Source organism: Saccoglossus kowalevskii, chromosome 4 (genome assembly GCF_978046115.1).
Source record: "Saccoglossus kowalevskii chromosome 4, keSacKowa6.1, whole genome shotgun sequence".
NCBI lineage: Eukaryota > Metazoa > Hemichordata > Enteropneusta > Harrimaniidae > Saccoglossus > Saccoglossus kowalevskii.
The window spans coordinates 43,047,463-43,073,335 of NC_140644.1; the positions used below are offsets into that span (position 1 = coordinate 43,047,463).

At 37.4% G+C, this 25,873-nt stretch overlaps 1 protein-coding gene across 5 annotated transcripts in view; it reads left to right on the top strand.

Moving 5' to 3' along the window:
- LOC102800695 (uncharacterized) overlaps positions 1-25,873 on the top strand; it is an 83,300-nt gene that overhangs the window by 28,832 nt on the left and 28,595 nt on the right. Inside the window, exons 2-7 of one of the 5 annotated variants that reach the window (XM_085498149.1) lie at positions 1,730-4,574; positions 4,967-5,044; positions 7,025-7,240; positions 16,717-16,761; positions 17,227-17,529; positions 25,731-25,844. In XM_085498149.1, coding sequence (XP_085354275.1) covers positions 1,730-4,574; positions 4,967-5,044; positions 7,025-7,240; positions 16,717-16,761; positions 17,227-17,529; positions 25,731-25,844 — 3,601 coding nt within the window. The remainder of the gene's footprint in view (positions 1-1,729; positions 4,575-4,966; positions 5,045-7,024; positions 7,241-16,716; positions 16,762-17,226; positions 17,530-25,730; positions 25,845-25,873) is intronic. The other 4 variants (XM_085498152.1, XM_085498150.1, XM_085498151.1 and 1 more) reach the window with 4 other exon arrangements.

The following is a 25,873-nucleotide window of genomic DNA, read 5'->3' on the forward strand; positions in this document are numbered from 1 at the left end:
CTATTATACAAAAATGTAATAAAAAATGATTTATGCTTGACTTAGACAATTAGAGTACACATAGATTTACATTTGAAACCAGCACTGATATACAAACAATCTATGTACAGTGAAATGTATGAAAAAACACTGTTTATATGGCAAAAAGAGGCCTGCAGCAAAACCAATACCAGGAAATGTTCCCATAACAGACTGAAAAACAGTCTCGCTGTGATAAAATAATTAAAAAAATTACAAACTAAGTGGAAAAAGAAAGAAGCTGATTAAAAGAAAGGCGAGGGCAGCTCACATTAGTGTGGCAATATATTGAAGTACAATAGATCAAATAGAAGTGTGATAGATGCTGGGATGTAGGACCTGGATTATGTAGCGTCTGCATTGATGGATTTTGTTAAAAGTTGGTACATACACAGATTACTATATTATACATGTCTGATTACATACATGTAGTGGCTGACTGGTGGCCATTTTGTTTTAATGAATGCTGTTCTGTCATGCCTGGTATGAATGCTGTTCAAGCTTTACACATACACATGCTTATGATGCACACATTAGTTTAGCAACATTGATGTTCAACTGGTAGTCATCTTTGTGTTGAAAATACACCAAGTATTTTTACCATTCTGGTACTTGGTTCCTGTTTTTGTCTGTCATATGTCTAGATCGATTCCAGTCATCTTTTATATATATCATTACATACACCTTTAATATAATGCATAGCAAACTGTGTAATGTCTTGACTTCTAAAATTTATTATGTAACCTATACTGTTTACCCTCCATTTGCTCAGACACACACAAATGACTTGTTATCCAGTCTACTGGTATAAGGAAACAGTGAAAATAGAAACAACTACTCCCTTTTGGCTCCTTTTACCTGTGTATAGACTATTTTAAATAAGGAATTGAATTGAAAGACAACAAATTAATTAAAGATCATACATTACCACATTTGTTGTATGTGTAATGGTGGTTTTGTGAATGTAACCGCTAGACTCATTTGAACAAAAAAATATGCTGACATTTAACATGCATATACATGATGGTGATGATACTGAGTTCAATCTCACCTCTCAGATACATTATTTTTCAATTTTTGATTCCCATAAAATGCAGTCTAAAACAAGTGAGATGCTTTGTTCAAAGTTAGAATAAAGTCAGGACATAATTTTGTAATCTTCTATTGTTAATTAAGCCAAATAAATATTGATTATGATTATGATAAGTTTTATAAATGTCAGAAACTTGCTTTGTAAGGTAATTATTGATTCACAATATTAGAATAAATTAAACCCATTGCAAATTAAACATGGATTCGTAAATAGATTATGGCTGGAAATCATAGACCAGTTACAGGGCTGTGGCCATTGTTCAGCACACTTTTAATTTTCATTTAAAGTGGAAGTGACGTCACCTGCGCAACGACTCTTGGGTAGACGCCTGTTTGTAAACAATGACACGCTATGGCCATCTGACGCATGCGCAGGGGAAACAGTTCCCCCGCTTTAAACAATGTATTTTTAAATGAATAAATTATTCGTATAGCATGAGACCCATATTGAACATAACCTGTCACAACCGCCGTCTTTTAATTTGGGGATTGAGTACATGTACATGTATCTATAATAAAGGGTTTGATAGAAATAAAATTATACTGTCTGCACATGATAAAATCTGTACATCTTGGTCCCAATATAATGTAATAATTATCTTCTATTTATATATTCCAGGCCTCTGCACAGTTAGAAACTGGTCTTCCAGTTAAAAGACCAAGGCGATCTTTCTTGCCAGCCCCTCGAACAATATCATTGCCGTCATCATCATCATCAACAACAACGACAACAACCCTCATTGCATCATCAGATGTTGCATCTCTTCTTATTGGAGACAGAGTCAATGTACAAGGCTATAATAGTGGTATTTTAAAGTTTAAGGGAAAGACTAAATTTGCTAAAGGTGAATGGTGTGGTATTGCATTAGATGAGCCTGTGGGAAAACACAATGGTAAAGTTGGTGGAGTCCAGTATTTCACTTGTGAACCAAAACATGGTATACTTGTGCTTAGTTACAAGGTGTCACACTTAAAAAAGGACAGTAGTTCTGGAGCAGGTGCTGCATTGTCGTCATCTTTAGATATCCTTCCTTCTTTAACTCAGCAAAACAACAAAAAACCTCACAGTAAAATTCCACCACCCAAAGAAACAAGTAAACTGATTACTTCTACTGGCATTCCAAAATTTGGGAGACTTTCTCAGTCATATGGTGCTGCTTGCAATGTTACTGCTGTAAAAGAAAAAGGAAAAAGTGATACAAGTTCTTCAAGGTTTGGAAAAACTGCTGAAAGTAAAACACATTCGACCTCAGCGTGGTCTGACAAAGCAACTACAATATCAGAAAATACAGTTAAGAAAAATCAAAAATCCTTACCTGCAATACAAGAGAGAAAATCAATTACTCCTCAAAGTAAGCCAGATTTAGATAGAACTTATTCATTAGAAAATGATGACACTAAAATAAAAAATCTTCCTGTTATTCAAGAAGATTTGAATAGCACTTATGAGCTGCCTCCAGATGAAAAGGATACAAATGTAACTCAGATTTTAGAAGATTCTTTTAATCAAGGAGCAACAAATAGTGACAACACTGTGCTGAATACTACTGTAGACATCAAGGATTCCACATTTTCTTGTAATAATACCACATTCTCTAAGACTTGTAATAGTACTAGCTTTGATACAGATTGTAATAGTTTAACGCAAGAAGAACAGTTTGACAAGACTCTGGATTTGACAGACATATCACACACAGACAGTGGTGGGAACAAACCACAGGTATTTGCAGAAACTCCTCTTACTTTTATGGGCGAAAAAATACAACTGAAAGATGCAGAAGCTGTAGATGCATTGTACCCTATTTCTATTCCTCCGCTTGATCTTTACACTGTACCTCCAGAAATCACTTCCACACCAGATCTTGAATTTGTACAGTGTAGGCGTGGCAGAGTAACAAATCAGAGACACAAGCTGTTGAAAAACTGCTATGTGACTGACTGCTTGGATGGTGCACCCCCAAGGAAGAGAGTTGCAGTTATCGAGGAAGTAGGAATGGATTCCACTCAAAGGGAAACACAATCAGGAATACCGATAGCAGGTACTTCTGTGGATGAATCAAATACTAGTATAATGGATGTACATGAAGTAGAAAATGGAATAGAAAAGTTAGAACTAGCATCTGGACTGTCTGAGTTCAGCGAACAGTTATCTTTTGACATAATCAAAAGCCATATGAGTGGTAGTGAATCAGACAGCAAGGGGCATATAGAGCAGAATAATGACAATTCTGCAAATGGTAATGCTAGTGAAATACAAACAATTGATTTAATTGGTGATAAAGATGTTGATGTGACTTGTGAAATAGAAGAGACAGATAGTCATGACTTTACCACTGTAGATGATATGTCTACTGATCATGTAAACTTGGATGTTCTTGCGACTTGTGAGTCTGACAGCAAGGGGCATATAGAGAGGAACACTGACAATTCTGTAAATGATAATGCTAGCGAAATAGAAACAATTGATTTAACTGACGATAAACTTGCAGATATTGCTGTAATGCAAACTAAATTTGATCATGTAAACTTGGATGTTCTTGCGTCCTGTGAAATAGAAGATGATAAACAACCGGTTTTAAAAGAAAAATCAGGTCAGACAAGTAGTCATGACCTTGCCACTCTCAGTGATATGACGTTGACTGATCAACAAGTGAATGCAGTTTCATCAGCGATTCAACCGACTGTGGTGGACATTCTATCAAATAGTTCACCAGTAGCGCATGATCAAACTATGGATATGACAGGAATAGATGACATATCAATGCCATGCATAGAATTGGATGTTAGTGGAATTGTTCCAACGAACTCCACAACTAGCATGTCTAGTGACATTAGTAGCACGATGGCTAATGACAACATCAAAGTAGAGAAGGAAAAAGCTTCAATAAAATCGAAATCTGCTGGTTCTGGTGACAAAGATACTCCAATGAAGAGAAAAGTTAGAGACGCTAAATCCCCAAGAAATCTCACAAAAGTCAATGAAAATGATAAGAATGTTCCGCTGCAACCAAGGAGTGCTTCTCGTACATTGAAAAATATAGATAAGCGACCCATGCTCAGAAAGGGCTCTTTAGATTCTGGTCGGAATAGTCCGGTCACCAAGGAGACAGCTGACAACAAACCAAAATCAAAATATACTCCGTCTAGTTGGAGGACAAGCAAACTCTCATCTCCGACGAAACCTCCTTCACCCACAGAACCTAAAGACAGAGGAGGTGTGGTCTCACCAAGAAGGAGAACTGAGCTTCCAATCTTGCCGCAGAAATTGAATTTTGCCACAGTGAAGAGTCGGATTGACACTGGCCGGCGATCAAGTTTGAAGAAGGCTGAGAAGGATGGTGATGAGCTAAACGAGTCAAGACTTGGTGAAGATTCTGAAAGAAGATCAAGCATATCATCTATTAAGAGCCTGAAATCAGAGGATGCTACAATTACCTCAAATATACTAACTAAAAGTACCTCAGGTAAGAACATGATATTATTATATAAAACATTTTGTTTATTTTTAATAACGAGGATACCCCCAACAAGTCATGTGTTCCAGTAAGTCAAGTTGATTACAATATACCATGTGATACATGTCACCATCTTTATTTGTGTCTCATTATAACTTATTGTTTGACTGTATTCATTTATTTTTACTTGAACTTTATTTTTTTCTCTATTTTCTCTGGAGTGGCATTCAATAATGCATGAACAGTGAAAATGTAAACTTTCCCCCTGAAAGGAATATCTTTATGTCAATTTTCCATCCCACAACAGTTTATTTTGAACTCCTTGTTTTATTGTATCTCTGTGTTGAGTATTATTTTGTCTTGTTATATGTCTTGTATAATTTACTATCCATTACATGCAGGTACATGTAGTGCTGTATCCAGCTCAGCCAATCTCCAAGCCATCATAAGGGGTAGTTCACTCATGGCTGAAATAAGAGGTACAAGATACTTTTAGAACCCCCCCCCCATACACCCCAACAAATTCACTATATTCTGAAACTTTATAGAACTTTTAACCCTAAGCCGATTTCAACCTGACTTTAAGGTACAGCCTTCATTGTTGAAATCCCAACTTGCTTACTGTCATTGTCGACTATTGGACATTTATTTTTTGGGTATAAAGCGCAACAACACTTATTATTATTATTGTTGTTGTTTGTAGCCAAAAAATACTGGAGAAAATATGAACACATACATGTACTACAGAAAGGGGATTCTGATATTATCTTTGGAATTATAAAAAAAAAAAAAAAATGTTTGTTTCTTATCAAAACCTCATTCTTTTGGCACATGTTTTCTGCATTACAAAAACAGGATGGAGTAAATATGATTGTGAATAGTAATTGCAGTGTTCAACCTAATATCATTTGAGGAACATTTTTATTAACAATTTCTGTCTATGCTGTAACATCTAATATTATATGCGAGAATAATTTGGTAGGAATATTCTGATTTGTTACAAAATTTCTCCACAAAACAAGTAAATAAATTATTTCAAAGTAAATAAATCCAAGTGACAAGTAATCTATCAGGCTGAAAAGTGATTCCATGAGACAACTGATCTAATTGGCTGGGAAGTGAATACATTCAAATGATAACAAGCGAGTCCACAAGATTAAAGTACATGTAATTTAATTGGCTTGGAAGTAAATGTTTTTATAAATGAATCCTTTTTAGTTCAACAATGAATGTTGTACAAAATTTTAACAAAACTGTTAAAACCATAGCAGAAATAAACATTTGTCCAATTCAAATCAAAATCGCATTCTATCTAATTTAAATATCTCTACAATCTTATTTATTAACAGGGTGTACCGGTACTTATATTTTGTCCTTTTCCCAAAATTCACCGATTTTGAAAACTACCAGTATTTTGTGTTTGTGATTTTTTTTTAATTTAAAAGTTAATGACTGGATTGTATCTTGCATGTTTTCTGGCTTTGTTGGGCATACTACTAAAGTTATTTATTAAAATGGTGTAAGATTGTACCTTCACTTGCCAAATGAAGACGGCTACCTGACTAACTAACTTGTGTAATGTTCTTGTATTTGTGTTGCTGTTGTGTTTGTTTTCCCTCTCTTCTTTCTCTGCCTTTTGCACTGTTATCATGTTTTGTTTTTTTGCGCAGGTAATATTTGCATAATCATGTAAACCTGCACAGGTGAATTGCATTAACAGTCAGCCATTTGCACAACCTCTGAAGTTACACATCTTTGTGTTTTGTTTTCTAAAATAGATTTGTGGATGTGCTTGTTTCGTAGTATGTATGTGATATTTTTGCTGGAATTTTGAAAATAGAAAATTGTTTGATATGAATAATATATTTCCACCAAAAATATAATAATATTATTTTTGTAGTTTATTTTTGCTCATTTACACAGATTATAAAATTCCAAATCCAAATTACATGGATAGGATTACAAATAGTTGAATTGATTCATTATTATATATTAATGTTTTATTCAATGGTATTTCAATTATACAATGATGTGAGCTATAACGAACAGTGCAAATGGCTTACTTACTCAGGATATCTAAGTTGGAAATATTGCAAGCAATAGTGTTTTCCAATCTCTTTGATTTGTTGCATGTATCTATATGTACCTTTATTTTACTGATTCACACCTTTATTATTTGGTTATATTCAAGTGTTTTGGAGAATTAAAAACATCTTCAGAATTGATTATCCCAACCATTTACCAGAATTACATTGCTGGCCTACTGTTTTTTTATTTTTTGATACTAATTTATGTCTTAATTTTAGGCCACACTATCACTGCTTATAGCTTCGGGAAATAACAGGAATTTTGCAGTGATAGGATTCAGGAATGCTGCTGGCATGTGTACTGCTTTTATCATATATACTAAAGAAAATCAACTTTGTTTGATATGAATTTGAATGCAATGTTCGTTACAGGTCAGAAACCAAGTAGTCAGAAATCCAGTCAGCCATCCAGCAAACCTGTGTTTGGTAGTAGAATGGGTGAAAGAAGAGGTAGTTCATCTAGCATTACTTCTGACATATCAATTAAATCTGACATATCAAAGGGTTCATTGTCAAGAAGGTCATCATTGCCTAAGCTCACCACTGGTGGTGCTGGTAATATCATTCCACCTTCACCTAGGCTACAAAGTAAGCTTTGTTTCTCATTCATGGTGTTCACTTTTCTGTTGATGCAGTTAATCTCAAAACTTGTTGCTGTTCTGTCAAAGTGAATCTGTCTTTGATGTAGACACTTCAAGCATCATCTATCAATGCTATATAACAAATTAGATTGCATAAAGTCAGTTTTGGGAAAACGTTTCTGTACTGCTCCTCTAATGTACCAAATTGTATACCACTCTGTATTGTTATTGCTACTACAGCAGTTATAGTGGACGATGTTATTTACAGATAATTTTACGTAATACAAAGCTTTTACTAGTTGTGAGATTAACTGTATCTTTGCATTATAGTAGTTTACAATATTATTATTTTACTATAAAATCATTTTGTTTACCAGGTTACAGAAAAACTTGGAATATAATTTCATGATTTGATAAAGCATGCCTCATTGAATGCCATTTTATTTAGTGCACTTATATGGTTACGTTTTGCCTGAAAATAGTTTCTATTTCAAATGATAAGTGTATAAATATCATATGTCTTGTATAATGTCAAATACTTCATTTTAGCTGGAATTAATTTTTTGCTGAAAAGACTTTGGGTGTTTTTTAATGGAATTTATTTTTACTAATTTTTGATGGGTTGAATGTAAAATATAGGAAAAAGGTATATTTACTGGATTGTATTTTCACTGAATTATTCCTTCATCGAAAATAGTGAAAATTAATTCCAGGCGAAAATACAGTATAAAGGTCCATGCTAATAAATTGCATTAATATATCATATCTATCAAGGCTGGTAAAAAGTAAAATGATTTTAATGGGCATCAGATGCAAATAGGTGCCAAGACCTCATTGAGAGCGAAAGAGACAGAAGACTTGTTTAACCCCTCAAATTTAGCATGGGTTAGGATAATAGTGAACATAACAGTAGAGAATGGAACACTACATGAGGGGCAAAAATAAGCTGAGGGCTCTTATTCTAAACGTGAGGGGCAAAAACAAGCTGGCGGCTCTTATTCTAAACATGAGGGGCAAAAACAAGCTGGCGGCTCTTATTCTAAACATGAGGGGCAAAAATAAGCTGGCGGCTCTTATTCTAAACGTGAGGGGCAAAAATAAGCTGGCGGCTCTTATTCTAAACGTGAGGGGCAAAAATAAGCTGGCGGCTCTTATTCTAAACGTGAGGGGCAAAAACAAGCTGGCGGCTCTTATTCTAAACATGAGGGGCAAAAACAAGCTGGCGGCTCTTATTCTAAACGTGAGGGGCAAAAATAAGCTGAGGGCTCTTATTCTAAACATGAGGGGCAAAAACAAGCTGGCGGCTCTCATTCTAAACGTGAGGGGCAAAAACAAGCTGGCGGCTCTTATTCTAAACGTGAGGGGCAAAAATAAGCTGGCGGCTCTTATTCTAAACATGACGGGCAAAAACAAGCTGGCGGCTCTCATTCTAAACATGAGGGGCAAAAACAAGCTGGCGGCTCTTATTCTAAACATGAGGGGCAAAAACAAGCTGGCGGCTCTTATTCTAAACATGAGGGGCAAAAATAAGCTGGCGGCTCTTATTCTAAACATGAGGGGCAAAAACAAGCTGGTGGCTCTTATTCTAAACGTGAGGGGCAAAAACAAGCTGGCGGCTCTCATTCTAAACATGAGGGGCAAAAACAAGCTGGCGGCTCTTATTCTAAACATGAGGGGCAAAAACAAGCTGGTGGCTCTCATTCTAAACATGAGGGGCAAAAACAAGCTGGCGGCTCTTATTCTAAACATGAGGGGCAAAAACAAGCTGGCGGCTCTTATTCTAAACATGAGGGGCAAAAACAAGCTGGCGGCTCTTATTCTAAACATGAGGGGCAAAAATAAGCTGGCGGCTCGTATTCTAAACATGAGGGGCAAAAACAAGCTGGCGGCTCTTATTCTAAACGTGAGGGGCAAAAACAAGCTGGCGGCTCTCATTCTATACATGAGGGGCAAAAACAAGCTGGCGGCTCTTATTCTAAACATAAGGGACAAAACAAGCTGGCGGCTCTTATTCTAAACATGAGGGGCAAAAACAAGCTGGCGGCTCTCATTCTAAACATGAGGGGCAAAAACAAGCTGGCGGCTCTTATTCTAAACATGAGGGGCAAAAACAAGCTGGCGGCTCTTATTCTAAACATGAGGGGCAAAAACAAGCTGGCGGCTCTTATTCTAAACATGAGGGGCAAAAATAAGCTGGCGGCTCTTATTCTAAACATGAGGGGCAAAAATAAGCTGGCGGCTCTTATTCTAAACGCAAGGGGCAAAAATAAGCTGGCGGCTCTTATTCTAAACATGAGGGGCAAAAATAAGCTGGCGGCTCTTATTCTAAACATGAGGGGCAAACACAAGCTGGCGGCTCTTATTCTAAACGTGAGGGGCAAAAATAAGCTGACGGCTCTTATTCTAAACGTGAGGGGCAAAAATAAGCTGGCGGCTCTTATTCTAAACATGAGGGGCAAAAATAAGCTGGCGGCTCTTATTCTAAACGTGATGGGCAAAAACAAGCTGGCGGCTCTTATTCTAAACATGAGGGGCAAAAATAAGCTGGCGGCTCTTATTCTAAACGCAAGGGGCAAAAATAAGCTGGCGGCTCTTATTCTAAACATGAGGGGCAAAAATAAGCTGGCGGCTCTTATTCTAAACATGAGGGGCAAACACAAGCTGGCGGCTCTTATTCTAAACGTGAGGGGCAAAAATAAGCTGACGGCTCTTATTCTAAACATGAGGGGCAAAAATAAGCTGGCGGCTCTTATTCTAAACATGAGGGGCAAAAATAAGCTGGCGGCTCTTATTCTAAACGTGATGGGCAAAAACAAGCTGGCGGCTCTTATTCTAAACATGAGGGGCAAAAACAAGCTGGCGGCTCTTATTCTAAACATGAGGGGCAAAAATAAGCTGGCGGCTCTTATTCTAAACATGAGGGACAAAAACAAGCTGGCGGCTCTTATTCTAAACATGAGGGGCAAAAACAAGCTGGCGGCTCTCATTCTAAACATGAGGGGCAAAAACAAGCTGGCGGCTCTTATTCTAAACATGAGGGGCAAAAACAAGCTGGCGGCTCTTATTCTAAACATGAGGGGCAAAAATAAGCTGGCGGCTCTTATTCTAAACATGAGGGGCAAAAATAAGCTGGCGGCTCTTATTCTAAACGTGAGGGGCAAAAATAAGCTGGCGGCTCTTATTCTAAACGTGAGGGGCAAAAACAAGCTGGCGGCTCTTATTCTAAACATGAGGGGCAAAAATAAGCTGGCGGCTCTTATTCTAAACGTGAGGGGCAAAAACAAGCTGGCGGCTCTTATTCTAAACATGAGGGGCAAAAATAAGCTGGCGGCTCTTATTCTAAACGTGAGGGGCAAAAACAAGCTGGCGGCTCTTATTCTAAACGTGAGGGGCAAAAATAAGCTGACGGCTCTTATTCTAAACATGAGGGGCAAAAATAAGCTGGCGGCTCTTATTCTAAACATGAGGGGCAAAAATAAGCTGGCGGCTCTTATTCTAAACGTGAGGGGCAAAAACAAGCTGGCGGCTCTTATTCTAAACATGAGGGGCAAAAACAAGCTGGCGGCTCTTATTCTAAACATGAGGGGCAAAAATAAGCTGGCGGCTCTTATTCTAAACGTGAGGGGCAAAAACAAGCTGACGGCTCTTATTCTAAACGTGAGGGGCAAAAACAAGCTGGCGGCTCTTATTCTAAACGTGAGGGGCAAAAATAAGCTGGCGGCTCTTATTCTAAACATGAGGGGCAAAAACAAGCTGGCGGCTCTTATTCTAAACATGAGGGGCAAAAACAAGCTGGCGGCTCTTATTCTAAACATGAGGGGCAAAAACAAGCTGGCGGCTCTTATTCTAAACATGAGGGGCAAAAACAAGCTGGCGGCTCTTATTCTAAACGTGAGGGGCAAAAACAAGCTGGCGGCTCTTATTCTAAACGTGAGAGGCAAAAACAAGCTGGCGGCTCTTATTCTAAACGTGAGGGGCAAAAACAAGCTGGCGGCTCTTATTCTAAAGGTGAGAGGCAAAAACAAGCTGGCGGCTCTTATTCTAAACATGAGGGGCAAAAATAAGCTGGCGGCTCTTATTCTAAACATGAGGGGCAAAAACAAGCTGGCGGCTCTTATTCTAAACGTGAGGGGCAAAAACAAGCTGGCGGCTCTTATTCTAAACATGAGGGGCAAAAACAAGCTGGCGGCTCTTATTCTAAACATGAGGGGCAAAAACAAGCTGGCGGCTCTTATTCTAAACGTGAGGGGCAAAAACAAGCTGGCGGCTCTTATTCTAAACGTGAGGGGCAAAAACAAGCTGGCGGCTCTTATTCTAAACGTGAGGGGCAAAAACAAGCTGGCGGCTCTTATTCTAAACGTGAGAGGCAAAAACAAGCTGGCGGCTCTTATTCTAAACGTGAGGGGCAAAAATAAGCTGAGGGCTCTTATTCTAAACATGAGGGGCAAAAACAAGCTGGCGGCTCTCATTCTAAACGTGAGGGGCAAAAACAAGCTGGCGGCTCTTATTCTAAACGTGAGGGGCAAAAACAAGCTGGTGGCTCTTATTCTAAACGTGAGGGGCAAAAATAAGCTGAGGGCTCTTATTCTAAACATGAGGGGCAAAAACAAGCTGGCGGCTCTTATTCTAAACGCGAGGGGCAAAAACAAGCTGGCGGCTCTTATTCTAAACATGAGGGGCAAAAATAAGCTGGCGGCTCTTATTCTAAACATGAGGGGCAAACACAAGCTGGCGGCTCTTATTCTAAACGTGAGGGGCAAAAATAAGCTGGCGGCTCTTATTCTAAACATGAGGGGCAAAAATAAGCTGGCGGCTCTTATTCTAAACATGAGGGGCAAAAATAAGCTGGCGGCTCTTATTCTAAACATGAGGGGCAAAAACAAGCTGGCGGCTCTTATTCTAAACATGAGGGGCAAAAACAAGCTGGCGGCTCTTATTCTAAACATGAGGGGCAAAAATAAGCTGGCGGCTCTTATTCTAAATGTGAGGGGCAAAAACAAGCTGACGGCTCTTATTCTAAATGTGAGGGGCAAAAACAAGCTGGCGGCTCTTGTTCTAAACGTGAGGGGCAAAAATAAGCTGGCGGCTCTTATTCTAAACATGAGGGGCAAAAACAAGCTGGCGGCTCTTATTCTAAACGTGAGGGGCAAAAATAAGCTGACGGCTCTTATTCTAAACGTGAGGGGCAAAAACAAGCTGGCGGCTCTTATTCTAAACATGAGGGGCAAAAACAAGCTGGCGGCTCTTATTCTAAACATGAGGGGCAAAAATAAGCTGGCGGCTCTTATTCTAAACGTGAGGGGTAAAAACAAGCTGACGGCTCTTATTCTAAACGTGAGGGGCAAAAACAAGCTGGCGGCTCTTATTCTAAACATGAGGGGCAAAAACAAGCTGACGGCTCTTATTCTAAACATGAGGGGCAAAAACAAGCTGGCGGCTCTTATTCTAAACATGAGGGGCAAAAACAAGCTGACGGCTCTTATTCTAAACATGAGGGGCAAAAACAAGCTGGCGGCTCTTATTCTAAACGTGAGGGGCAAAAACAAGCTGGCGGCTCTTATTCTAAACGTGAGGGGCAAAAACAAGCTGGCGGCTCTTATTCTAAACATGAGGGGCAAAAACAAGCTGGCGGCTCTTATTCTAAACATGAGGGGCAAAAATAAGCTGGCGGCTCTTATTCTAAACGTGAGGGGCAAAAACAAGCTGGCAGCTCTTATTCTAAACATGAGGGGCAAAAATAAGCTGGCGGCTCTTATTCTAAACGTGAGGGGCAAAAACAAGCTGGCGGCTCTTATTCTAAACGTGAGGGGCAAAAATAAGCTGACGGCTCTTATTCTAAACATGAGGGGCAAAAATAAGCTGGCGGCTCTTATTCTAAACATGAGGGGCAAAAATAAGCTGGCGGCTCTTATTCTAAACGTGAGGGGCAAAAACAAGCTGGCGGCTCTTATTCTAAACATGAGGGGCAAAAACAACCTGGCGGCTCTTATTCTAAACATGAGGGGCAAAAATAAGCTGGCGGCTCTTATTCTAAACGTGAGGGGCAAAAACAAGCTGACGGCTCTTATTCTAAACGTGAGGGGCAAAAACAAGCTGGCGGCTCTTATTCTAAACGTGAGGGGCAAAAATAAGCTGGCGGCTCTTATTCTAAACATGAGGGGCAAAAACAAGCTGGCGGCTCTTATTCTAAACGTGAGGGGCAAAAACAAGCTGGCGGCTCTTATTCTAAAGGTGAGAGGCAAAAACAAGCTGGCGGCTCTTATTCTAAACATGAGGGGCAAAAATAAGCTGGCGGCTCTTATTCTAAACATGAGGGGCAAAAACAAGCTGGCGGCTCTTATTCTAAACGTGAGGGGCAAAAACAAGCTGGCGGCTCTTATTCTAAACATGAGGGGCAAAAACAAGCTGGCGGCTCTTATTCTAAACATGAGGGGCAAAAACAAGCTGGCGGCTCTTATTCTAAACGTGAGGGGCAAAAACAAGCTGGCGGCTCTTATTCTAAACGTGAGGGGCAAAAACAAGCTGGCGGCTCTTATTCTAAACGTGAGGGGCAAAAACAAGCTGGCGGCTCTTATTCTAAACGTGAGGGGCAAAAATAAGCTGGCGGCTCTTATTCTAAACATGAGGGGCAAAAACAAGCTGGCGGCTCTTATTCTAAACGTGAGGGGCAAAAACAAGCTGGCGGCTCTTATTCTAAAGGTGAGAGGCAAAAACAAGCTGGCGGCTCTTATTCTAAACATGAGGGGCAAAAATAAGCTGGCGGCTCTTATTCTAAACATGAGGGGCAAAAACAAGCTGGCGGCTCTTATTCTAAACGTGAGGGGCAAAAACAAGCTGGCGGCTCTTATTCTAAACATGAGGGGCAAAAACAAGCTGGCGGCTCTTATTCTAAACATGAGGGGCAAAAACAAGCTGGCGGCTCTTATTCTAAACGTGAGGGGCAAAAACAAGCTGGCGGCTCTTATTCTAAACGTGAGGGGCAAAAACAAGCTGGCGGCTCTTATTCTAAACGTGAGGGGCAAAAACAAGCTGGCGGCTCTTATTCTAAACGTGAGAGGCAAAAACAAGCTGGCGGCTCTTATTCTAAACGTGAGGGGCAAAAATAAGCTGAGGGCTCTTATTCTAAACATGAGGGGCAAAAACAAGCTGGCGGCTCTCATTCTAAACGTGAGGGGCAAAAACAAGCTGGCGGCTCTTATTCTAAACGTGAGGGGCAAAAACAAGCTGGTGGCTCTTATTCTAAATGTGAGGGGCAAAAATAAGCTGAGGGCTCTTATTCTAAACATGAGGGGCAAAAACAAGCTGGCGGCTCTTATTCTAAACGCGAGGGGCAAAAACAAGCTGGCGGCTCTTATTCTAAACATGAGGGGCAAAAATAAGCTGGCGGCTCTTATTCTAAACATGAGGGGCAAACACAAGCTGGCGGCTCTTATTCTAAACGTGAGGGGCAAAAATAAGCTGGCGGCTCTTATTCTAAACATGAGGGGCAAAAATAAGCTGGCGGCTCTTATTCTAAACATGAGGGGCAAAAATAAGCTGGCGGCTCTTATTCTAAACATGAGGGGCAAAAACAAGCTGGCGGCTCTTATTCTAAACATGAGGGGCAAAAACAAGCTGGCGGCTCTTATTCTAAACATGAGGGGCAAAAATAAGCTGGCGGCTCTTATTCTAAATGTGAGGGGCAAAAACAAGCTGACGGCTCTTATTCTAAATGTGAGGGGCAAAAACAAGCTGGCGGCTCTTATTCTAAACGTGAGGGGCAAAAATAAGCTGGCGGCTCTTATTCTAAACATGAGGGGCAAAAACAAGCTGGCGGCTCTTATTCTAAACGTGAGGGGCAAAAATAAGCTGACGGCTCTTATTCTAAACGTGAGGGGCAAAAACAAGCTGGCGGCTCTTATTCTAAACATGAGGGGCAAAAACAAGCTGGCGGCTCTTATTCTAAACATGAGGGGCAAAAATAAGCTGGCGGCTCTTATTCTAAACGGAGGGGTAAAAACAAGCTGACGGCTCTTATTCTAAACGTGAGGGGCAAAAACAAGCTGGCGGCTCTTATTCTAAACATGAGGGGCAAAAACAAGCTGACGGCTCTTATTCTAAACATGAGGGGCAAAAACAAGCTGGCGGCTCTTATTCTAAACATGAGGGGCAAAAACAAGCTGACGGCTCTTATTCTAAACATGAGGGGCAAAAACAAGCTGGCGGCTCTTATTCTAAACGTGAGGGGCAAAAACAAGCTGGCGGCTCTTATTCTAAACGTGAGGGGCAAAAACAAGCTGGCGGCTCTTATTCTAAACATGAGGGGCAAAAACAAGCTGGCGGCTCTTATTCTAAACATGAGGGGCAAAAACAAGCTGGCGGCTCTTATTCTAAACATGAGGGGCAAAAACAAGCTGGCGGCTCTTATTCTAAACATGAGGGGCAAAAATAAGCTGGCGGCTCTTATTCTAAACGTGAGGGGCAAAAACAAGCTGGCGGCTCTCATTCTAAACATGAGGGGCAAAAACAAGCTGGCGGCTCTTATTCTAAACATGAGGGGCAAAAACAAGCTGGCGGCTCTTATTCTAAACATGAGGGGCAAAAATAAGCTGGCGGCTCTTATTCTAAACGTGAGGGGCAAAAACAAGCTGGCGGCTCTCATTCTAAACGTGAGGGGCAAAAACAAGCTGGCGGCTCTTATTCTAAACATGATCCTGACTGCCATTTACTGCTAAGATTATGGCATTGTTTATGAGATCAAAGAACCAACATATTTGAATACTAGTATGTGACAAATTGACTATAGATTAAGCTGCCTGTATGGTTTATATGCTGTAACTAAGACGAAACCGGAGATGTAGACATGACACCCAATCATGTTTGAAATTTAATTCACAAGATTTCCTAACAAGTAATGAACTAGACCTTGACCAACTGCTGTGTTGAGTGTGGTTTACCAAATTGATGGCTAATTTGATACTTCTGTGTATAATACTAGGATAATCTAAAATATCAAAATTATGTTTAATTTACATGAATGTATGTATTCCTACAAAAAAATGTGCATTTATGCTTTTGAACCTATACTGTAGATGGTGGTAAATAAAAAAAATTGTTTCATTTCAAAGAAAATTGTAGCAGTTCAGGTACAAATGTAACTAATTTGTACTACACCAGACTGGAAATACACCTTTCCTATAAGTTATGCCCTCTAACAACGAAGCGGGTCTATGCAATTATTTACGCAGTGCTGTGCTGTTCAAAGTGACAACAGCTTGATTGACAATGAATGGTTTTCCTTTGACAGACAGAAACACTTTATGTTCAATAACTTGACAGATGCTTTTTTGCTTTGCCTAATTCACAATATATACCATACTTGGAGTTAGGTTTAGACATTTCCTTCACTTTTCTAATGTCTCATGTGTAATATTCATAAGTCTGTGTATAAATAACTGTACCCAAGTAACTCACCATCTTCTTTTTCAATGTTACTTTCACCAGAGAAAAAACCCAAAGGGCGTTCACTAATACCTCACCATAGAAGTAGTAAGTAAATATCTAACACGGCATGAAAACTTATTTATTTTAAACTGTTGTCACAAAAATGCAGATAATACCAAATGATTTGCACTTACACATGGTATATGGGACTAACTAATAGCCTTTCATTTTCATAATTGACTATACATGTATCTGTAACGTTGAAACACTCCTTTAAATACAAAGTACTTACTTGATTGTACCTCATAAGGATTATTTTATAACTGTTAGTCATTAACTAATCTTGGTGTTATATTGATTAAAGGAAAGACAGGTACTGGAAATATTTTATTTTATTATTTATGATATAAACTGAAGGTTTTTGTAGTAGTTATTACGTTATCACAGAATTTGTTTCATTTCCTATATGTAGAGTGTGTATGTTTAATGTTTAATGTAATTGCATCTTGTACAATACATTTGACTCAGCAGGGAATCAATACATTCACATCTTGTTCTACTGACTCCTAGGTACTACCAGTAAACTGAACTCCTCTCAACGCATGACTGCTGATCAAAGAAGTAAGAGCACAAATAAGAACAAACCTGCTACTACTGCTGCTACATCAACAACTACTAGCACCACTGCATCCACTGTGGCTTGTACTAGTGTATCTACTAGTAAGACATCCACTAGTAAATTGGCTACACAGTCTAAAAGTAAAACATCTAACATCATTAGAGTAAAGAAAGCACAAACAACCACTAGTGTCTCTTCTGCACCTAATACTTCTAGTACAACTACAATATCTTCCTCTAAGACTATCTCTTCTGGTAAGAATAATTATGAAAGGTTTCCTGTGCTTCTTTTCTCCTTCTTTTCTTTCTTGTTAATGTATTCTTGGACAGACTTGATGTAAATGTACAGCACAATCTCCATATTGTATGACAACCTACATCAGTAATGCCTGGTTTAGAATAAGACTTGACTGTCTTTTCAGTTTTTATTTGGAAAGTTTGAAAACAACTTGGATTTTTTCCTTCCGCCCTGTTATCTAGTGTAATTTCTTAGACATGCTTCAGTGGCTGTTTTCCTTTTGACATAATACTTATTGGGCGCAATGTATAGGAAAAAGTATATTCAAAAAGTATTGTCTGGTTACAAACAGCAAATAAAGTATTGCTTGGTGCTATATCAAATCAAATATGCAAAAAGTATTGTCTGGTTACAAAAAGCAAATATAGTATTGCTTGGTGCTATATCAAATCAAATATGCAAAAAGTATTGTGTGCAATGCTATAGCTAATAAGCAAAAAGTATTGTGTGTAATGCTATAGCTAATATGCAAAAAGTATTGTGTGCAATGCTATAGCTAATATGCAAAAAGTATTGTGTGTAATGCTATAGCTAATATGCAAAAAGTATTGTGTGTAATGCTATAGCTAATATGCAAAAAGTATTGTGTGTAATGCTATAGCCAGTATGCAAAAAGTATTGTGTGCAATGCTATAGCTAATATGCAAAAAGTATTGTGTGTAATGCTATAGCCAGTATGCAAAAAGTATTGTGTGTAATGCTATAGCTAATATGCAAAAAGTATTGTGTGTAATGCTATAGCCAGTATGCAAAAAGTATTGTGTGCAATGCTATAGCTAATATGCAAAAAGTATTGTGTGCAATGCTATAGCTAAGATGCAAAAAGTATTGTGTGTAATGCTATAGCTAATATGCAAAAAGTATTGTGTGTAATGCTATAGCTAATATGCAAAAAGTATTGTGTGTAATGCTGTAGCTAATATGCAAAAAGTATTGTGTGTAATGCTATAGCTAATATACAAAAAGTATTGTGTGCAATGCTATAGCCAGTATGCAAAAAGTATTGTGTGCAATGCTATAGCTAATATGCAAAAAGTATTGTGTGTAATGCTATAGCTAATATGCAAAAAGTATTGTGTGTAATGCTATAGCTAATATGCAAAAAGTATTGTGTGCAATGCTATAGCTAATATGCAAAAAGTATTGTGTGCAATGCTATAGCCAGTATGCAAAAAGTATTGTGTGCAATGCTATAGCCAGTAATGAAAAAGTATTGTGTGCAATGCTATAGCTAATATGCAAAAAGTATTGTGTGCAATGCTATAGCCAGTATGCAAAAAGTATTGTGTGTAATGCTATAGCTAATATGCAAAAAGTATTGTGTGTAATGCTATAGCTAATATGCAAAAAGTATTGTGTGTAATGCTATAGCTAATATGCAAAAAGTATTGTGTGCAATGCTATAGCTAATATGCAAAAAGTATTGTGTGCAATGCTATAGCTAATATGCAAAAAGTATTGTGTGTAATGCTATAGCTAATATGCAAAAAGTATTGTGTGCAATGCTATAGCCAGTATGCAAAAAGTATTGTGTGTAATGCTATAGCTAATATGCAAAAAGTATTGTGTGCAATGCTATAGCTAATATGCAAAAAGTATTGTGTGCAATGCTATAGCTAATATGCAAAAAGTATTGTGTGCAATGCTATAGCTAATATGCAAAAAGTATTGTGTGTAATGCTATAGCTAATATGCAAAAAGTATTGTGTGCTATGCTATAGCTAATATGCAAAAAGTATTGTGTGTAATGCTATAGCTAATATGCAAAAAGTATTGTGTGCAATGCTATAGCTAATATGCAAAAAGTATTGTGTGCAATGCTATAGCTAATATGCAAAACGTATTGTGTGTAATGCTATAGCTAATGTGCAAAAAGTATTGTGTGTAATGCTATAGCTAATATGCAAAAAGTATTGTGTGTAATGCTATAGCTAATATGCAAAAAGTATTGTGTGCAATGCTATAGCTAATATGCAAAAAGTATTGTGTGTAATGCTATAGCTAATATGCAAAAAGTATTGTGTGCAATGCTATTATAGCTAATATGCAAAAAAGTATTGTGTGCTATGTTATAGCTAATATACAAAAAGTATTGTGTGTAATGCTATAGCTAATATGCAAAAAGTATTGTGTGCAATCCTATAGCTAATATGCAAAAAGTATTGTGTGTAATGCTATAGCTAATATGCAAAAAGTATTGTGTGTAATGCTATAGCTAATATGCAAAAAGTATTGTGTGCATTCCTATAGCTAGTATGCAAAAAGTATTGTGTGTAATGCTATAGCTAATATGCAAAAAGTATTGTGTGTAATGCTATAGCTAATATGCAAAAAGTATTGTGTGCTATGCTATAGCTAATATGCAAAAAGTATTGTGTGCAATGCTATAGCTAATATGCAAAAAGTATTGTGTGCTATGCTATAGCTAATATACAAAAAGTATTGTGTGTAATGCTATAGCTAATATGCAAAAAGTATTGTGTGCTATGCTAAAGCTAATATGCAAAAAGTATTGTGTGTAATGCTATAGCTAATATGCAAAAAAGTATTGTGTGCAATGCTATAGCTAATATGCAAAAAGTATTGTGTGTAATGCTATAGCTAATATGCAAAAAGTATTGTGTGCAATGCTATAGCTAATATGCAAAAAGTATTGTGTGCTATGCTATAGCTAATATGCAAAAAGTATTGTGTGCTATGCTATAGCTAATATGCAAAAAGTATTGTGTGTAATGCTATAGCTAATATGCAAAAAGTATTGTGTGCAATGCTATAGCTAATATGCAAAAAGTATTGTGTGTAATGCTATAGCTAATATGCAAAAAGTATTGAGTGCTATGCTATAGCTAATATGCAAAAAGTATTGTGTGCAATGCTATAGCTAGTATGCAAAAAGTATTGTGTGTAATGCTATAGCTAATATGCAAAAAGTATTGTGTGCAATGCTATAGCTAATATGCAAAAAGTATTGTGTGCTATGCTATAGCTAATATGCAAAAAGTATTGTGTGCTATGCTATAGCTAATGTGCAAAAAGTATTGTGTGTAATGCTATAGCTAATATGCAAAAAGTATTGTGTGCAATGCTATAGCTAATATGCAAAAAGTATTGAGTGCTATGCTATAGCTAGTATGCAAAAAGTATTGTGTGCAATGCTATAGCTAATATGCAAAAAGTATTGTGTGCAATGCTATAGCCAGTATGCAAAAAGTATTGTGTGTAATGCTATAGCTAATATGCAAAAAGTATTGTGTGTAATGCTATAGCTAATATGCAAAAAGTATTGTGTGTAATGCTATAGCTAATATGCAAAAAGTATTGTGTGCAATGCTATAGCTAATATGCAAAAAGTATTGTGTGCAATGCTATAGCTAATATGCAAAAAGTATTGTGTGTAATGCTATAGCTAATATGCAAAAAGTATTGTGTGCAATGCTATAGCCAGTATGCAAAAAGTATTGTGTGTAATGCTATAGCTAATATGCAAAAAGTATTGTGTGCAATGCTATAGCTAATATGCAAAAAGTATTGTGTGCAATGCTATAGCTAATATGCAAAAAGTATTGTGTGCAATGCTATAGCTAATATGCAAAAAGTATTGTGTGTAATGCTATAGCTAATATGCAAAAAGTATTGTGTGCTATGCTATAGCTAATATGCAAAAAGTATTGTGTGTAATGCTATAGCTAATATGCAAAAAGTATTGTGTGCAATGCTATAGCTAATATGCAAAAAGTATTGTGTGCAATGCTATAGCTAATATGCAAAAAGTATTGTGTGTAATGCTATAGCTAATGTGCAAAAAGTATTGTGTGTAATGCTATAGCTAATATGCAAAAAGTATTGTGTGTAATGCTATAGCTAATATGCAAAAAGTATTGTGTGCAATGCTATAGCTAATATGCAAAAAGTATTGTGTGTAATGCTATAGCTAATATGCAAAAAGTATTGTGTGCAATGCTATTATAGCTAATATGCAAAAAAGTATTGTGTGCTATGTTATAGCTAATATACAAAAAGTATTGTGTGTAATGCTATAGCTAATATGCAAAAAGTATTGTGTGCAATCCTATAGCTAATATGCAAAAAGTATTGTGTGTAATGCTATAGCTAATATGCAAAAAGTATTGTGTGTAATGCTATAGCTAATATGCAAAAAGTATTGTGTGCAATCCTATAGCTAGTATGCAAAAAGTATTGTGTGTAATGCTATAGCTAATATGCAAAAAGTATTGTGTGTAATGCTATAGCTAATATGCAAAAAGTATTGTGTGCTATGCTATAGCTAATATGCAAAAAGTATTGTGTGCAATGCTATAGCTAATATGCAAAAAGTATTGTGTGCTATGCTATAGCTAATATACAAAAAGTATTGTGTGTAATGCTATAGCTAATATGCAAAAAGTATTGTGTGCTATGCTAAAGCTAATATGCAAAAAGTATTGTGTGTAATGCTATAGCTAATATGCAAAAAAGTATTGTGTGCAATGCTATAGCTAATATGCAACAAGTCATTGTCAATGACACGTCCCCGTTCCGTTCATATTTGAGTGACATATACATTCAAAGCAGATCATGACCGAAATGCACCTGCATATGTACAACACATTGTGCTAAATCTGAACAAAATCCATCCATGCATGACTGAGATCCGGTTCTGGAATTGTGAAAATACGTGATTTTGATGCATTTTCGGCCTTAAAATGGCCATCATTCCGCTATTGTTAAGCAGATCATGAAACAAATGCACATATCTATTTGTGACATGATGTACCATATGTGTGTGAAGTTTGAACTTGATCAATCCAGACATGTCTTGGATACGAATCCAGAACTGAATTCTTTAACAAAATGGCCGCCAGTCGGCCATTTCGAACTTGATCCGAAAAAAAAAAAGACGTGCATCAAGGTCCTATTATGTTTAATGTATGTACCAAATTTGAACAAAATCCATCCATGCATAACTGAGATACGGGTCCGGAATGGTGAAAATGTGCGATTTCAATGCATTTTCGGCCTTAAAGCGGCCCCCATTTGGCTATCGTTAATGAGATCATGAAACAAATGCACATACATATTTGTGACATGATGTACCTTGTGTGTGTGAAGTTTGAACTTGATCAATCCAGACATGTCTCGGATACGGATCCAGAACTGAATTCTTTAAAACAAAATGGCCGCCAGTCGGCTATTTCGAACTTGATCCGAAAAAAAAAATGACGTGCATCAAGGTCCTATTATGTTTAATGTATGTACCAAATTTGAATGAAATCCGTCCATGCATAACTGAGATCCGGGTCCGGAATGGTGAAAATGTGCGATTTCAATGCATTTTCGGCCTTAAAGCGGCCGCCATTTGGCTATCGTTAATGAGATCATGAAACAAATGCACATACATATTTGTGACATGATGTACCTTGTGTGTGTGAAGTTTGAACTCGATCAATCCAAGCATGTCTCAGATACGGATCCAGAACTGAATTCTTTAAAACAAAATGGCCGCCAGTTGGCCATTTCGAACCCGATCCAAAAAAAAAAATGACGTGCATCAAGGTCCTATTATGTTTAATGTATGTACCAAATTTGAACAAAATCCGTCCATGCATAACTGAGATCCGGGTCCGGAATGGTGAAAATGTGCGATTTTGATGCATTTTCGGCCTTAAAATGGCCGCTATTCGGCTATCGTTAATGAGATCATGAAACAAATGCACATACATATTTGTGACATGATGTACCTTGTGTGTGTGAAGTTTGAACTTGATCAATCCAGACATGTCTCGGATACGGATCCAGAACTGAATTCTTTAAAACAAAATGGCCGCCAGTCGGCTATTTCGAACTTGATCCGAAAAAAAAATGACGTGCATCAAGGTCCTATTATGTTTAATGTATGTACCAAATTTGAATGAAATCCGTCCATGCATAACTGAGATCCGGGTCCGGAATGGTGAAAATGTGCGATTTCAATGCATTTTCGGCCTTAAAGCGGCCGCCATTTGGCTATCGTTAATGAGATCATGAAACAAATGCACATACATATTTGTGACATGATGTACCTTGTGTGTGTGAAGTTTGAACTCGATCAATCCAAGCATGTCTCAGATACGGATCCAGAACTGAATTCTTTAAAACAAAATGGCCACCAGTCGGCCATTTCGAACCCGATCCCAAAAAAAAAATGACGTGCATCAAGGTCCTATTATGTTTAATGTATGTACCGAATTTGAACAAAATCCGTCCATGCATAACTGAGATCCGGGTCCGGAATGGTGAAAATGTGCGATTTTGATGCATTTTCGGCCTTAAAATGGCCGCTATTCGGCTATCGTTAATCGGATCATGAAAAAAATGCATGTGCATATGTCCCATATAATGTGTGATGTATGAGTGAAGTTTGAACTTAATCGGTCCATGCATGTTCGAGATACAGGTGATCACGGACGCACGGACGCACGGACGCACACAGGGCAAAACATAAGTCCCCGTTTTCGGACTGCGTCCGAACGGGGACTAAAAAGTATTGTGTGTAATGCTATAGCTAATATGCAAAAAGTATTGTGTGCAATGCTATAGCTAATATGCAAAAAGTATTGTGTGCTATGCTATAGCTAATATGCAAAAAGTATTGTGTGCTATGCTATAGCTAATATGCAAAAAGTATTGTGTGTAATGCTATAGCTAATATGCAAAAAGTATTGTGTACAATGCTATAGCTAATATGCAAAAAGTATTGTGTGCTATGCTAAAGCAAAAGATTATAAAGATAGTTATGTGTGGTGCTAATAAAAGGTCAATGAATTACAATTATAATTGTGCAGATAGTTCAGCACTTGTATATTCTTTGCTCATGTTTCATGTTGATAAATAGTATATACTAAATATGGTTGAAAAACACAAGTCCAATCATTCTGCCACTGAGGGCATTGTTCTCTTGCTGTCAGGGATGATAAATGGTTTTTACCTTGCCTGTACCATCAAAGATGGAAGGGAAAGATATACTATTTTAGTTGATTTGCATACAAAGCAGAGCTTGCAACATGATAGTTATTCATAGAGGACATTTTTTACTTTTCAAATAATACAGTAGTCAATGAATATAATAAGGCAGTTCATATTTGTCTCAGTGAATCATTAATTTTGACAGACATCTCTTCAAAATATTGGGCAAAAGCCAGCTAAGATTTTTTGTTATCTTGCTTGTTTCATAAATCTATTCATGTCTAAATTCAACACTTTTTGTTTTGTTTTGTTTTTATACTAACATATCTGAATTACTTTGAATGAAGCTGGAAATGATGTCTCTTAAAATAATTAAACAAATTAGACACCGATGTTTTTGTCAGATATTTACATCAATCAAGGACATTCGGTAGACTGCTTTCCCACTATTGTTTCAATCCCAAAACTTGTTAGTATTCAAAATTAATTATGACAATGCATATTCATATTCATGAACAAATATGATAAAGTGAATAATATAATATAACAAAGGGTAAAGTCACCATAGTTCAACTTTGTCTTAGCTCCGCTGTTGACTTTGTCGCGTGGAGCTTATACATTGTATGAGTGATTTGTCAGCCGTCGACCGACGTCTGTAGTATGTAGTCTCTTGTCAACTTTTTACATATTTGCCGTCTTCAAAACCGTTAAGCTAAATACTTTCACGTTTGTAACATAGATTATTAGGATAGTCCTTTCTCAGATTTGTTCTTTCAGGATTAAAATTTTAATTTTGAGGAATATATTTGTCATTTTTAGTAAACGGTGATATTTTTATTTGACTTGTTGAAAACCACAAGTCCAATTGTTTTGATATTATATACATAGGTACTACATGTGGACTTCTCTCTATTTTGTGATGATATCTTCAATTCTCTAATTTTGATGAATATTTTTTGTAAAACGTGATATTTTTGACTTCTTGTCAAGTCTGAGTGCTTTGATATTATACAAGTAGGTACCTCAGGAAGACCTCGCTCAGATATGTTCATTTTCTAATGATATCTTCAGTTCTATAACTGAAATGTGCAATGTTAACAGCAGAGCTATCTTAGCCTAGAGGCTGCTAGTTACAACATAGACTTTATCACAACTACTGTGTTTTATGAATCAAATTGTTGTAATTTACAACCAGTTACTAATTTTTTTACTACAGTGAGACGTAGCTCAGAGTTTGGTACATCATCTAGTGGTTCCAGACCAAGACCAACTAGTAGCTCAGCACGTTTACCATTACCATCACCATCCCCCAGAAGGACTCCTTTGACAGGTATGTGTGTCACATTTCTTATAAGTTTT